At 41.7% G+C, this 16,481-nt stretch overlaps 1 protein-coding gene across 2 annotated transcripts in view; it reads left to right on the top strand.

The window, feature by feature from the left end:
- tle5 (TLE family member 5, transcriptional modulator) overlaps positions 1 to 16,481 on the top strand; it is a 41,690-nt gene that overhangs the window by 14,000 nt on the left and 11,209 nt on the right. For both annotated transcript variants that reach the window (XM_037114630.1, XM_037114629.1), the window contains 3 exons: positions 5,165 to 5,253; positions 9,477 to 9,540; positions 14,519 to 14,563. In XM_037114630.1, coding sequence (XP_036970525.1) covers positions 5,165 to 5,253; positions 9,477 to 9,540; positions 14,519 to 14,563 — 198 coding nt within the window. The remainder of the gene's footprint in view (positions 1 to 5,164; positions 5,254 to 9,476; positions 9,541 to 14,518; positions 14,564 to 16,481) is intronic.

Here is a 16,481-nt window from a genome sequence, read left to right as displayed (position 1 = left end):
CTGTGAAAAATGTTAAGTAGAAAGTTAAGTGTGACCGTTATCTTGTCGCCCCAGGCCACCAGGTGTTGACCACTGCCATCCACTCTCTTTCCCACCACTTCCTTTTTACTCAAGTTGTCGATGTTCGCAACCGTTCCCACATTAAAAAATCCCCTGTATCTGTTGCCCTCAGTGCAGAATCGTCTGCCTGACTGACAGCGCTGCTGTCAAAATGATTTAATCTAAACTGAAGGTGTAGAGTAAAACTGAAGGGCAGAGAAACACCAGATGACAACTGATGAGCATTAATAATTCACAAAACACATCTACCAATACTAAATAAGCTTAACCACAGCAAACAACATTGAGAAACATCATCAAAGGTTTGGATTCAAAGCAGGGCTGATGAGTAGGAGCTACATTGCACGTTGTGCTTTTGCTCTAAAACAAAGACTACTTGTGTTTTTTTTTTCATTTGGTGCTTCTCCATGTGTCATGAATAGAAATAAGGTTAAAATGTGTTGTTTAGTGGGAAATATCTTGACAACAACTAGATGGATTGTCATGAAATTTGCTACGGGTATTCAGTAGGGCTGTAATAATAAACGTATCGAAACTGAAATGGGGACACTCAGATCCACAAACCTGTCTTGTGGTGTGAGAAGGCAGAATCGCAACAAAACTTCCAGTCCAGATCCAGCCCTATGAACTATAGATAGCCCCTTGGTTGGTCGTTCACACAGAGCGACCACTGGAGTAAAGACGAACCACTGTGTAATTCACACAGAAAGCCGGCACTGCGGCTCCTAATGAGATGTGACGGTACACGTCATGATGATGACAAGATGTTTTCGAGGTGTTTCCCCAGTGTCCCCCCGTCAATCTAAACCCGCGGATAAGTTAGAATCATACGGATGCTGTTTTAATGTATCATGATTGAGATCCTGACCCACCAAACATCCTGGAAAGTTACAAAGTTACGTCTTTCGCTCTAAATTACATAATTACATAATCGCCATCATTAAACTGGTCACTGTTTGACTCTGTCGCTTGCGAGGACGGAGGCTGTTTTCTGGGGGAAAGTTCACTGAAGTTTCGGTCAGGAGGGCTGACCATCGCAGAGAATTGTTTTTATCATAAACACTTGCTGAGTTCAAGGTTTTTGCCGGGCATAATGTGATGAGGAGTAAGTAGGACAGGCAGGAAGACAGACAGCAGGACGAATGCTTCTCCACGTATAGCTGCAGTATTTTTTTTCCTCATTGCCAAAGACTACAGTTACTACATTACCCCTTTGTGGGACATTTCTCTTTATTTAGTTGAGTTAGGGACCTTTGCAGTTAACAGACCATCCAATAGACACGCCCTCCATAGGCGCAGCCAGCTCATCTATTCACACTGGTTCAGTTTGCCAATACTGCGCCTCTGATACTCAGATGAGTATCATATAAAGAAGTTATTGAAATGTTACATGAATAAAATGTTTAATTGAAAAATAAGAAATTGAGGTTTCTATCGAACTTTGGGTCAAAAATTGTGATACAAACCGAATAGTGAGTTTGGTGTATCATTACAGTCCTAGTATTCACAGTCCCTTAAAGATGAAGTGTAATGATATCTGACTTTTAATGTAGAACTATTAAGAGGTCAAGTTCTCATAATTCAGATGAATATGTCAACATCTACCTAAATGATTAATATACATTTTTGTAGACATTCATGGTTTCCAGGTGATGCATCATAATTATTTTGGCAATTCAATTTAAACAACCTTAGTTGTTAATTGTCTGTTAAAAATCAATGAATCACCAGCTAGAGGTTGTTATTTAAAACAAGTTTTAACATCTTTTGGATGTAGTCTGATAAGGTACATCTGCTCCTTTCTACATTTCCATGTGTTTGTGATGTCAACTGTGATTCACCAGAAAAACCAACAGAAAACCAAACTTTTCTGCTCTCAATGGAAAAGCACTCCACAGCCTATTTCAGCAAGTTTATTAGTAAGTTTTAATTACTGGTCTAAGCATGGTATAAGATGTTTCACATTATAACTACAAATACATCAACATGCTGGCATTGTTATTTTAAGTGTTTTAGTATGATAATTTGAATGCCGGTTATTATGTGATGCGATTTAGTGCAGAAAACTTCTTTGTTACCCTCAGCTATTGTGAAAAAAATCATTGTGACATTGAGCCCTCCCGACCAAGACTTCAGGGACTTCATCCCTTTTCGCGAGTGAGAGGGTCAGCTATTCACTGATGACAATAATGTCAGTTGGAGCAAAAAAATGCAACTTTGTCACTTTCCATGATGCATGGTGGGTCAGAATCTCAATCACAACACATTATAACAGCATCCCTATGTTTATAGATAGCTGGCCAATACATGATTAAATTAACAGGTGGAAACCGGGGAGAAGACACACAAAAACCCCCCACAGATGTCAATGTTATGATGTGTCCCGTCAAGCATCTTTTGGCTCTGCAACACCAGCATGCTGTATGAAACGATACACTTGAGGAGCTATAAGCTGCCGCTGCTTGGTTCAGTGTGAACAAACAAAGGCAGCATAAAGGTGAGGTGTCAAAGGGTTTCTGTCTCTGAATTCCCTGTGGAACTGGATGTCCTACCGGGGGATGTTGACTGAGTGAAACTTTGTTTTTTTTAAAACGTTTGCATACTGGGCTACACAGAGAGGAAAATGGATCTAGGGCAACAAGTCTACCCTCAGGCTCAGAGGGTAACCTGTAGACAGACACACACACACACACACACACACACAGTGTTCATGCCAGTGCAGGTCACAGTTATTGCAGTGTGAGTTGCCTGGCTGCCTGTAGCTAAGTACCTTTTGTTGACACAGGCTCTGTGTGGCACAGACCCATATAGCCGAGCTGCTGTTTGCTGAGCTTCGTTCATGCCATACTGGCTGGAGAGATAATGGAAAAGGTTATGTTGCTTTGCAGTTGGAGCCCCTGTCTCCGAGCAGTGGCTGGGGTTGTGTGGATTGGGGTTTTCTGTGTGTGGCGGCATCATGATAATGTCAGCACTTCTTGTGACATTTGTGTAATGGCTGGGGTCAGTGTGTGCTCCACTGTTTTGCAGGATTTGTTTTTATTTTTAGTTTGAATGAACCTATGGTCAGTCTTTTTCCTTCAAACCCCAATGCTTCTGGAGGTGTTCTGTGTATACAAGATATAAAGTGTTAAATCTCCAAACTGGCATAATACCATACATATATATTTTTAACATGGGAGGCATTAGTAAGAATTTATCCCCAACCCACAACCAGGTGAGAGCCAAACACCACCTACTGAGCCACAAAGCAAAAAATAATTCAGCCTTTGAAGCAGGCAGGTCTATTCCTACAACCTGAAGCAATCCTGGTGCTTAGCATATTCTCTGACTGTGGCTCTGTGAATGCGAAGCAGCCTATTTGTAGTTAAAAATGAAGCTGAGCTACATGCCGTGGGGAGCAGGCTACAAAGCGTCAGGTCATTCCCAACAGCGGCGGAGCTAGCTTCCCGTAAGTGCTGCAATCAGATTTCTGATGGTTTTTTATGCCTGCTCAATCGCAGTGGGAAAATGTCGATTTTTTTTTTTCCCCTCCCCAACCTGACCCATTACGTAGCCTGCTGAGAAATAATGAGATTTTGTCCCTATTTGGGTTTGATGCTTGCTGTGCTCTAACACACAACCAGGCCATCCACCGCTGCCTAGGGAATGTTGTGTGGACTGAATTACAATAAGGGCTAATGGCAACATCCAGGCTAGCTGATGAACGAAGATGTACTTGCTGTATGGCATTTGGTGCACAGTTGTGTCCAAAGTGCCTTTCAGTGAACATTTACAGTATGACAGGCCTGACTAGGCTAGTATTGGTTACACAGCACAGTGTTGTGGTGCTTAACAATGCATTGTCAGTGCTGATAGGTTGCCCTTGGCCTATAATTTGTCCATTGTGCACCAAATTGAAAACATTTTTCGAGATTATATTTCAGAAAATGATGCTTGGGATAATGATATGATTATTAAATTACTTGAATTGATCATTTATTAAATGGAGCTTCTGTATGATGTTTATTGCGGATGATGTTCTCTTTGATAGATAAAAAATTGTATAAGTATAAAATGCTATGACCGGTTGCCGCATATACTTGGGCAACCCACCCAAGTAAAGTCTATGTCTGGGAATCACTGCTCATAAATAAAAAAAAACAAAGTATGTCGATAAATAATGACTACAAGTTCGATAGCTCTTGTTTCGATGAGACTTTTTATGATTTGAATATATATTTGGTATTTTATCACCTGCCCCTACTCCACACCTTGCAACATGTGTACAAGCTCCTCTACAAAAGAACAGTTGAGACTGTTGTTGCATTGTGGCAAAGAGATGGCTGACGTCAGTAAAAGACTTTTTAAATTGCACCTAAATCTTTTTAGCCCCTTACAGGTCTCAACCAAGTTCCCTATAATAATATTTATAAATGTGTGTTACCATCATTATTTATACTAGCTAGATTTATTCTAGCATCAGTGTACGTTTACATATTGTCACCCAAATTGAATGTTGGAATAACAATGAGGGCTGGAATAATAACACACATTAAACACTAAATTGGACTTGGTCATGTGTCATCAATCAACAGGCTGTTACGGCTCACAACATGTGCTATTGTTCATAACGGCCATGGATAATAATTCTTATGTTTGCCTCAGCACTGTAAAGACGCTGCTGGTGCCAGACCAAGGACACAAACAGTCTGGGATATGTGAATAGAAGGTTAAATAGGGGTGTGTGAGTATCCATTTATGGCTAATTGTGGCTGTGTGTGGGTTAGGTGCATAATTTCACAGTGATTGAGATATATAACAGAGCAGTGCATATGCAGGGGTTTAAAAGTCTGGCAGAAACAATGGGTATCCATGTTAGTTTTGAGAAGGCACACTTTTAGTCTTGAATCTACAAAGACTTTTTTTGTATTTGGCTGCCATACTTGGCAACCAGTTTCTTAATAATGTCGTACCTGTTGGACTGCATCAAATTGAAAACCACTTGATTTCATGTTCATGGTTTTAATTATTGCTCTCACTCTGTTTTATTTCTCTGTTGTTGACATGCACCGTTTCTTTCCACATGTTACTAACTTGTGTCCTCTTGTGATTTTTTTTTTGGCAGGCTTCATCGCAGCAGCTGAAATTCACAACCTCTGACTCCTGTGACAGGATCAAGGATGAGTTCCAGTTCCTCCAAGCACAATACCACAGGTGCGAACAGAAACACTGACATGCACACAAACATGCAGAAATACAAAGGGGAAACAGTTGCATACCCCAGCCTGGTAAGTGCAGCTCTTTGTAATAAGGAGTATATCTCCAGGCTATTCATGAATCACTTAGTGTTTTTCTTTATTGAACACATTTGTAACAGTAGCTACAATGTCAAAGTGTAGAATTGATCTGCACTATGGCTGCAGGAGCCTGCCAAATCTTGTGAATGTATGGCCTGTTAAAACGCTTAATTTCCCACCATATTGTCTCATATGGTTACCCTCTGGAACCACCCCACTTATTGTTTTACTGGTCTTTAAATCTATGATAATTTCCTGTAAAGTTGCCTGGAAATAGATATATAATTTGACATTAATTAGACAATTGGCAGATATCCAATTGATAAATTCCATAAAAGTTGCTAAGCCTTTGACTGTAACTTTAGTCAGTGCAAGCTCAGATGAGTGTGCAAAAATGTGCATGTGTCTAAAACAATAACAGAATTCTTTCACTCTGAAAGATAAAATTTGCAAATAGTATATGAATGATACATGAATCTTTACTTCAGTTTAAATGGGGCTCTTTCAAGAAGATTCCTCTGGACAACTTAAATAACAGTCTCAGAACTGAGTCTGTTTATAAACCAAAGTCTGTTAGCTCTGAAGAATTTTAAAGAAACGATTTGGAGCTTTTTAGGAAATAACGGAATCAAAAGATAAAGCTTTGCAGAAAAAACATAGCTTGAACTTGGGGGGTGCCTCAGGAGTCAACTGTGATGAAATGAAGATGTCTGTCTTTGTTCCACTCACCTCAACTCCACAACCACACTGCACTCTGAGAAAACATCCTTCATTGACTCATACGTAAATCAATCTCGTTTACCCTAGGCTATTGATCTCCCTTTACTGCTTAAATACCGCTACAGTGCCAGAAGTCTAAGGCAGTTCCAAAGTGCCTGGTTCAACCTCAACTGATCTGTTTGATAGCAGTTAAAAAGAGGGGGGACGCCACAGGGTCTGCATCTCAGCGAGAGATCCTCTCTTTGTGAGAGAGGAGTCTTTGAAGCCCGCCTTCCTTCCTGAGGAGGTTGGTTTGTTTCTCTGTACCTGTTCTCCCAGAACCTTCCAGAGGCTCGCCTCTGCTGGTTTCAGAAACAGGCAAAGACAGATGAAAGCCCAGCAAATTGTGTGCAAAATCCCTGCTCTGGTCTGATCGCTCTTTTTTGTGGAGGATTCTGAAGTAGCAGTAAAACCCTGCGTGTCTTTTTCCTCGCCTTTTGGTTTTTGTAATTCCCACAACGGTGAGCAGCACCGTTTAACCCTCTTCAGAGAGCCAGGGCGCAGTTGAAAGACTACCTTTTTTGTCTGAGCATACACAACATGCATACAGTGTCTATTGACTCAGGAGGGGGGCTGGGATTGGGTGGGGGTCTTGGGAGCCACAGACGAGGCTTTGTAGCACTCTGCTGCTGTGCAGTGCTTGTCTGTTGCTGAAGCCTTTAAAAGGCAAATGTACCGCAGGCGTTCCCCTGGGTATAGTAGCAAGCATTGTAGCTGTCGCTGTCTTCCTCTTTCCTCCCCCCTCCTCTTCTGCCACCTCTCCTCCCCTCCCCTCGTTCACATGCATAAATAGATCAGGGAATACATAAATCAAAATAAAGATGACAGCAGGAGCGATTTAGAGACGGAAGAATCGGCAATAAAACTCCATCAAAGTGTCGTTTGAGAGCAGCGGTGCAGGCCCGGGGGCTGCTGAGCACCAATCAGAGGAGGCACGAAGCCAATCCCAGGTAGGTTGGCAGCGGGGAGGCCTGTCGTCATGACAACCCACCACACAGTCTACACATTAACACAGGGATAGCAGGAAGGTGTCTGATGTAGGAGGGAAGGGGGGCGTTTTGGATAAGTGGAGGCTGCTCATACACACAGGAATAGGTGGCAGAATAAACCTGCCAATCAACCCTGACAAAGAAACCCCCATGACTGTTGAGCAGGTTGGATATCTGTTGCTTGCCATGATGAAAGCAACCATGATCATCCTATAAAGTGCTTAAATCCGGCAGAACACATCCTCACCTTTATATTGTGTTGGACTTTGGGGCCACATTTAAGCGCCTGTCACCTGCACATCTTCATCCAAGTAGTTGAGTTTTGGCTGCAGATCTAGACTGATGGTCAGTGTCTATTGAAGAAGTGATCTGGGACATGAGCGATAGAATGAGATATACACCCATCACCCACAGCATTAAAATGAGAACAGGTGAGGCGAATGACATTGATTATCTTGTTACATTGCAATGTTCTTCTGGGAAACCTTGGGTCCGAGTTCAGTTCTGAGTACTCTCCCTGATGGTAGTGGGCCACCCAATAGGACAAAGTGTCCTGCCACACTGCAAAAACAGTAATGGCCAGAAGAACGTGACAAAGTGCTCAAGGCATTGACCAGGCTTCCAAATTCCCAAGATCCGAATCAGATTTAGCAGTTGTGGATGTGCCAGAACAAGTTTTGGTGGGTGATGCACGTCAAGTGGCATCCACATAAATACCAGGCCCCAAGTTTTCCCAGAACATTGTGCTGTAACAAGATGATCAATGTTATTTACTTTACCTGTTAGTCCCTTACTGTTGTGGCTGATTATAGCGTTACAATACTGCTCCATTTTCCTCATTCATCTGTGGCCAAATCAGCACAGAGACACCACCCCAATAACATCTTTAATACAATGACGATGCCCCTTTTTAAAAATGTATCTTGTGTGTCACTTCTTGGCAGAACAGTTACAGCATGATTTGAGAATGTTTAAAATCGTCTTTACTCTGATGTTCTGCAATTAAAGATAATTTCAAAAATGGCAATTGCACATGAGGCCATGGCTTGTCTTCATTCCATTGTAGAAGTTATATTAAAAATGGCTCTTTGGATGTCAGTGAATGTAATTGATCAGACTGATGTGGGGATGCTGATATTAAGCTATTAACTTTTACATTTAGAGAGGGCTGTTTACTCAGTGTACTGTATAATGAGCACCATGAGAGCACACAGAATTCTGGGTCAGCACATGTTGTATAGCCTCTGTGCTTTCTTTTATTTATTTATTTTTTAATAAGAATGTTAAGGAATAGCTTTTAAACTGAGTGGCACTGTACTATATATTAAACTCAAGCAGGATTGGTCTTCAACATTAAGTACAATTTTAAATGTTCATGTTTTAATGTTATAATGTCCATCAATAACAAAAGTCAAAAGTCAAACAAGGATGAACATTCAGCCAAAACTGTAGCAAACTGAAAAAATTATAGAAGTGCAACCTTGTGTGTATGAGTAAGCTTATTGGCTGTGTGTAACAGTGTCTTCCCTCTGCCGGTTAAGTCTAACAGCGATGAGTATTCAGCCAGTGCTCGCTGTAATCGAGCTGTCATTCCTGCAGACAGCTGAGAAGAACATCCCAGCATAAATATACACACACCATCAAACAGGTTTCAGACTTATCCTAAATCTGAAACTATCCACCATGTGCCAGCGCATATCTTTATCTGATCTGAGTCTTATCCCATCCTCACATCGCGTGATGCCTCCTGAGACTGGCACGTTGGAACTGGCTGCTTCAATCAGAGGCACCGGGAGGAATTCTTTTCCCTTTTTTCCCCTCTGTCTTTTTCATTTGATGATCGGGGTGACTTGTTGACGCGTCCTCCTTTGTCCTGTCGCCTCGCGTGACATCAGCACTGACATGATTACAGCTAATGGCTGTCGCAGGGACTGGGTCTCAGGAAACGCTCCTACTCTATATTTAGACTTTGTACTTCACTGCCTCTTCTCTGATTTAGAAAGCAGACATTTTGGCTAGACACATCTCTGGAGTTCAGAATAAGTTTGACCTCCTTCCTGTCAATCGACACACCGTGAAGTGCGGCAGAAAACGCCACCACTGACTGCTTAGGCTGAGGACGGCGGTAATGGTGATGATGATGGAGGCAGTGATGGTGATAAAGAGGGTAATGGAAGCGGAGATGATGACAATTGAGGGGCTGCAGATGATGATGAAGGTGGAGGCAGCGATGAGGGTTGAGGTGATGATGAAAGCCGTGACAGTGCCGTCGGTGAAAACGGAGGTAATGATGATGAAGGGGGCAGAAATCACCTGGTGTCAGCACTTTAGAAGGAAGACTGTCGAGCTGACTAACAAGGTCTGACTCATTGCTCCTCTCCTCTCTCCCCAGCTTGAAGCTTGAGTGTGACAAGTTGGCCAGTGAGAAGTCAGAGATGCAGCGCCATTATATCATGGTGAGTGAAGCTGTGTGTATTGAGCTGATGACTTGTTTATCCTTAAATGTAATTTTGCCACAGTATGTTTGACCAATGTAATATTTTATTCTCATGTGAACTTTAATCTAGTTGTTGCAAATATGGCACACACAAGATGTGGGGGGCGGGGGGTGGTAGAGACGGTTGCAATCATCGGACCGGGGAGTGGCGGGCGGGTGGGCAGTCGGGCGGACGGAGGGACGCACGCTCGTCACCCTCATCCACTACAAAGCAGCGAACTTTGAAAATGAGCAGTATAGCTGCGCTGCGCCACCGTTCCATTGTCTGGGGAGAGCCCTGCGAGTTTATATATGGATAGACTGTATTGTTGTGCTACATAACCCTTTTCTTCTGTAAAGCCATGACAGTTTTCCTCTCTCCTCTCTCACACTCTCCATGCAACCCCCGTCCCACTCACTCAGCTTCTCCTGCAACATTGAGGGAGACAAAGTGTTTCGACTCTCTTTTCATCAGTCTGTATGAGCAAACTTTTTTTGTTTGTTTTAAAGAAATTTTTTGGCCTTTTGTATGGCTATGTTGATAGATCAGCTGAAGATGATAGAGAGGGGGAATGACACAACAAAGAGCCCCAGGCTGGGAGTCGGACCCAGGGCCGCTGCCACGAGGACATAGCCTCTGTACATGGGACACCTGCCTTACCAACTGAGCTAAACGGCGCCTAAAACCCAAACACTTTCAGCACTAAAATCATTTGAAAAAAACATGCAAAATGAAACTCCTCCAAAAAATTGTTAAGGTACAGCCCTGCAGTTGTATATTTTCAAACAGGGACGAAAACCCTGTCTTTACATTTTATTTTTACAGTCTGTTTTACTAAAATTGCTTGTAATATCTCAAATAAATCTTTGACTTATAACTGATCATTTAGTCCACATCTTAGAAAATACAGTTTTACAGTTACAGATTATAGTCCTTCAAGAGCTCTAAAACAGCTTTTGTTGAAAATAAATCCTTTTTTTTCCACATCAATATAGCAAGTAGAAACTATAATGGAATAAACGTCAAGTAAGATTTAAATTTTTGATATATAAATCAATTCAGAATTGTTGAAGGTGAGAAGTTTGTGTTATACTAATCAACCCTAACCCCTCCACACTAGAGGTAAGATCTTAAGCCCAAGCCCGAGTCCGAGCCCGACCCGACCAATTTCGGGCCGGGTCGGGCTTAAAATGTCAATCATTACGTTCGGGTCGGGTCGGGCTGGGCCGGGCTTCTCTCTCGCTGACTTTTTTTTTTTAATAAATATATGTTTATAAAAATGTATACTAAAACGATGTAACGCTAACATCACAGTGCGCTGAGGCGTTTCGAGGCCATGAGTAGTTTTGGCCACGAGAGACCGTGGTCCAATGACAATTAAAAGAACTCCTTCCTGTCTCTGTCTATTATCCACCCGTCATTGTTTTTCTTTGTCTCTCTGCCTCTCTCTCTTAAAGTGCCGCGCTAGATTCGTAAGGACGTACTGCTGCTGTGGTTTATGGCCCAATTTTCAACCCGTCAAAATGACGGACGGCCTTAAATTTTTCCCGTCAACTCTTAAAAAAATCTGTCAATGATGGAAAATTGTCGGTTAATGTAACCTCTGCAGACACAGAAATATAAAAGATGTAAATGTTTATACAGTCTTGTTTAACTTAGATTTCGTTACAAAAGACAGGCTTTAATTTGTTATCATAAATCACCCCTCCTCCTCCAGAGTCCTCACAAATAAAATATGAAATTTTGGGTTTGCTTCGGGCTCGGGCCTGCAAATCAAGTTAATTGGTCGGGCTCGGGCTGGGTCGGGCTTTAATACCCGCGGGCCTGGGTCGGGTCGGGCTGGATTTTTTAGGCCCGATCTTACCTCTACTCCACACCCAGCGAAAGCTGCAACAATACAGCCATAGTTGTAGTAAATATAATTTGTCCATGATTTTTACAAACATTTTTTTTACTGCCTTTGTGCTTCTGGAGGAAATATATCTGTGATTCTTCTCTCCCCAACCCCCCCTCATTTCCTCTCTTTCCCCCATCTCTCCATGTCTCCTCACATACACATTTACACGCAAACACACACACACACACACACACACACACACAGATGTGCTTGCTCGCTCTCTGCTCCACCTCGGGGCTAATCTCATTGTTGCTGGCCGTGGCTGTGTAGCCGTCTGATGTTTTGCCTCTAATTGATCCTCTGACTGGCTTTAATCTCATCTAATCTGTGCCGCCGCACTGCTCTCTCCACCATCAGCCAGCCAGCAGGCACACACATATGCACGCACACACATACACACTTCCTCTCTGTTTATTTCAGGCAGGCATGAGTGCATGCAATCATGCACACACATACATATGCGGGGCCATTGTTAGCCCGATAGTGGCAGAACACACAAGCACAAAAACATGTTATGACAGAAACTCACAATAATACGAACTGACTTTTTACATTCAGAGATGTCTTGTTTAAGGTTCTATTATCTAACCTCTGACTCTCACAATTACATTTTTTCCCTTTTTTGAGTGAAGTGTACCCAGTTAGCCAAGTTAAGTGATTATTTTGCTGGTCAGGAAAATGTCTGACTGGATGTGCCTACAGGGAGATATTATCACCATAAAGGAAAGTAAAAAAAAAAGGAAAATAAAGCAAAAATCTTGCAGCTGTTTTGTTTTAGCCCCCAAGTTGTTGTTTTTTTCTGTAACTGCTAGCTATAGTATTTATTCTGGCTTTTTGTGCATGGAAACTGGACAAAGCCTCACACATGAAAAGAGTAACTGAAAGGTTGTTAACATTGTAGCAACACTTGGCTTTTCCATTGCCAATTTTGTCAAACGGTGCTGACCAATCATGAAGCCCGCTGAGTAGTTGTCATTACATTATTGAGGAGATACATGTAAGCAACATGTCTACATCAAGCACAGCTATAGTATAGGTGACTGGGTCTTCAACTGTTTATTGTTAGAGCATTTAGAAAATGTGATAATTCTAGAGACACCTTTTGAAGCAGGAGCTACAAACTACAGAAGCAGTTCTGAGTACTTTGCCAGGAGTTTGTATGTCTGTTGGTCTGTGTTTGGACAGACTTTTGTCACAAATATGAAAAATGCAGTTACACATTTTTACAGGTGTGTTGTTGAGATCAAAATAAAGCCAAAGTCAAAAGACTGGAGTGGCCCCCTCCATGAGTACAGAGTACTCATGTAATTATGTAGTAATCACTAATGAGTAGTCATGGGTTGGAACGTGAACATGCTGACGGGCATCACAGCTGGTGTGATCCCATCGCAACAGCTGTTTGATAGAGGGGATTATCAAATATTCTGATCACTCACATATCCTGTTGCCTTATAAGTGCCTTATAAGTGGCCAATTGCTCTAAATCCACGACATCTGCGAGCTAATGTGTAGAATCTTTTAGGATTCAACCATTAATTAAAACGTTGATAAAGGTGTTTTTGCCTTTTAAAATGCATTGGCCTGCAGCATAGTTATCACAGTACCATCAAAGTAACCTGGTAGGATGTCAATGAGGCAAATGGACCACCGTCAGCTCTATTTCCCATGAATAAGTTTGCTGCATTTATGCAAACCTGATTTTTTTTTTCCTGTTTGACTGCCCTCATTTGGTTGAGATATGCAGCAGTATAACCCAGATTATATCCTCATTGTAATCAAATTGTGTAATCAAATCTGTTATTTACTATGTTAGTTATTTTTTCTTTTAAAGATACAAAGAGATTTTATTCAGTCGAAACTGTCGTCAGATTCAGCTCAAAATGTAGCGATAAAATTGAACTGTGAATGCAGTATGACTTATCTGTCTCATACACACACACACACACACACACACACACACACACACACACACACACACACACACACACACTTTCAATCGCACTTCCACTCCATCAGTGGCAGGCCCGGCCTTGTATCCCCACAACGACCCCCCACCCCTCACACACACACTCCTCTAATAGCATATCAGGTTGCCCCACTCCCCCAGCCAGCGGCAGCACCTCCATTTCCCCAGCGCTGTAATTACTTTAGGGAGCTTCCGCGTGGGCTCGAGCAGCTACAGAAAAAAGTGTGTGTGTGTGTGTGTGTTTGTGTGTGTGTTTGTGTGTGTGTGTGTCAGTGCATGCACATGCATTCATGTACAAGGTAGTATCAATGTGAGACCAAACAGAAAACAACAATGGTGTGTGTGTGTGTTTGTGTGTGTGTTGTTTGTTTTCCAGTGACAGAGCCAGTCCCCCTGCAGACAGAGTGGGTGATTAACAGGGTTGACGCCTAGAGGGTGGCCCTCTCATTAACACTGAACACACACACAGACACACACACACACACACACACACACACACACACACACTCGCAACAGAGGCTCTTTCTCTACTGACTCCCTCTCTCTCAGTTCCTTCCTATTTGAAGCCATGTGTCTCCTTTCCTCTTTGTGTGTGTGCATGCAGGCGTGATTATCATGGGAATAGTTTTATAGAATCAAAATCTAGAATCTTGGGAGTCATTAAGATTTCTAACATGTGGCATGTTGGGTTGAGTGTCTACTTTGTGTTGATGGATAAATGTATTCATTTTCAGCCTGGACTTTACTCACCTAAATTTTAGCTTTGTGATTGAAAATTTTCAAAATTGCGCCAATTATTTTTTAGTTGTTTACACAAGAATTCTAGGAAATATCAATATGTTATTGTCTATGATTGCTGCAATGTGTTCTTTTTTTTAAAAAAAAATATTTTGAATTATGAGGCACAGTTTTCTTGTCTCTTTTAATAACTCCAAGTTATAGCTAAATCATGCTTTTATTGAGAATGCCAGCTAAAAAGGAGATGTTTTTTGCTGTTACAGGAAATGCACACCACACAAAGAAAATTGTGCATAGTGAGTATTTAAGACCTCTTATAACTTTTTCTTTTTGTTCTTCCCTCTCTTTTTTCCCAGTACTATGAGATGTCCTACGGCCTCAATATTGAGATGCACAAACAGGTGAGCATTTCTCTGTTCACATCACATAACATGAATGGCAAATTGCAGATGCAAAAAATACTGCAACACAGAAAGATGCATTATTTGGACAGGCAGGATTTATGCCTTATTATGGAGGAAATTTGCTGTTACAATCTTGTGGTGCAAGTAAGTGTTAAAGGGTTTTATGTTGCTGTAGTTGATACCATTTGTTAGTCCTTACACTCTATGTGCTAGTGTAGATTGTGAGACTTTTTCTATAAAATACAACTTGAAACTTTTTCTGTACATTTCTTTATGCATTTTGTGTGCAGCATGTTAAATATTCAAGCTAAAAGCCCTTATTGAGCAAATGTGTGGTTCACTAGACAAAGCTGTAAGAAGACAGTTTACAGTTAACAAAATTACACCTGCTAGAGCCCTGAAGGACGAGGATTAATGTCTGAGGCCTTGGCTGTTGCGGACTCCCCCACACTGTTGGCTTTAGTGGGCCCTTGTCAATGGCTTTTTGGCTGATTTAGCACGTTGAATCAGTATGCCTTTCAGTGAGGGAAATGCCTGTCGCTGTAGTATCCATGAGTTCAACCATTTTACACGGTTCTTGTATTTGGTTTACCTCTGCCTCTTCCTTATTTGCAACATTTATTCAACGTATTCTCAATTAGAAGTGCCTTTTTGTGTTGTCAAAAAAACCCTGTTTCTGCAGTTGATATATCTGCAGTCTTCCAGTTTCCCTTTTAAAATGACAAATACATACTACTGCCACCTGGTTGTATGGAGAGGTATTTCCTTTGACGCAGGCACAAAACGCACAAGCTATTCGGCTGTCGGCTGCAGTGGGTGCAGGTGCAGCTTTTTGGCCTAGACAAAGGGGACATGAGGCGATGCAACTGTCGGGCCTATCAGGGCCTTTTAAAGCAGTGTAAAGTAACCAGAGCAAGTGATGGTAAATTTCTGTTAGAATGTTTTCTTTAAAAATGAGTGTCCAGACACATTAAGCAACACACTGGGGTTATGGTATGGCCATCATAAATATTTTAACTTTGTTTCTGTGAAAAAAATTGCTGTTGCAAATGGCTGTAAATTCTGCAGAGAAGCCAAAGAGAATTTTAGAGAGAAGTGAACCATTGCTTTGAAGAGTATTTTACTATTTTCTTTTTCATCGCTATATTTTTTTCTTTGCACCCCTTAAGCCAGGTGTGCATAAGGAAACATTCTTTTTGAACTGACGTTTGACTATGGAGAAATTAGCAAGAGCCAGAGTAAGAGCTGCAGGAATCTCAAAACAGTTTGTCATCACATTCAGGAAAAAAGCACCACAGCAAGTTTGTTGAATTCATCCGACATGAATCTAGAATGTAGAGGTTCAGAATACAGAAGATGTTTATTTTGTGCTTCTGCCAGCCATAAGCAATGTAGGCAGCATAATTTTAAAATTCACGTACAAAAAATGTCTCAAGGTCTTTCATCAAAGCCCATCATTGCAGTTGCTTGTTGTTGATACTGATGAATCTGCTGGGGAGAGTTTCATGGCCATCAGAACCTTGGAGGTGTTCCAGCTGCCAGTCAGCTAACATCGTCTGTGCAAGCAAACAAGAAAAAAGAAAAAGAAAAAGTCTTTTATTTCCAGGACCTTGATCATCCAAAATAACTCCTCGCTTTTTGTTAGTTTGTTGGTGTAGAAACAGCTGTGCATTCCCAACCCTATTCCCCCACTGTGCACCTGCAGCTCACTGATTGGCAGGTGTGAATTGCAGAGATAATCTCCCATCATGTTGGTAGTGTTCAGCGACATTTGAATGATGCCACCTGAGGCTGTGTGTAAAATGCAGCCGCCGAGGGGTTAGTTTTTTTGCTGTTGCCACATCAGTTTTGGTTCACTCCATACGCCGTTTTCCATAGACGTGTTCGTGGAACGGAATTTTATCATCACCAAATC

The sequence above is a fragment of the Acanthopagrus latus genome, chromosome 11, assembly GCF_904848185.1.
Source record: "Acanthopagrus latus isolate v.2019 chromosome 11, fAcaLat1.1, whole genome shotgun sequence".
Classification (NCBI taxonomy): domain Eukaryota; kingdom Metazoa; phylum Chordata; class Actinopteri; order Spariformes; family Sparidae; genus Acanthopagrus; species Acanthopagrus latus.
This window is presented reverse-complemented; position numbering and strand designations above follow the sequence as displayed.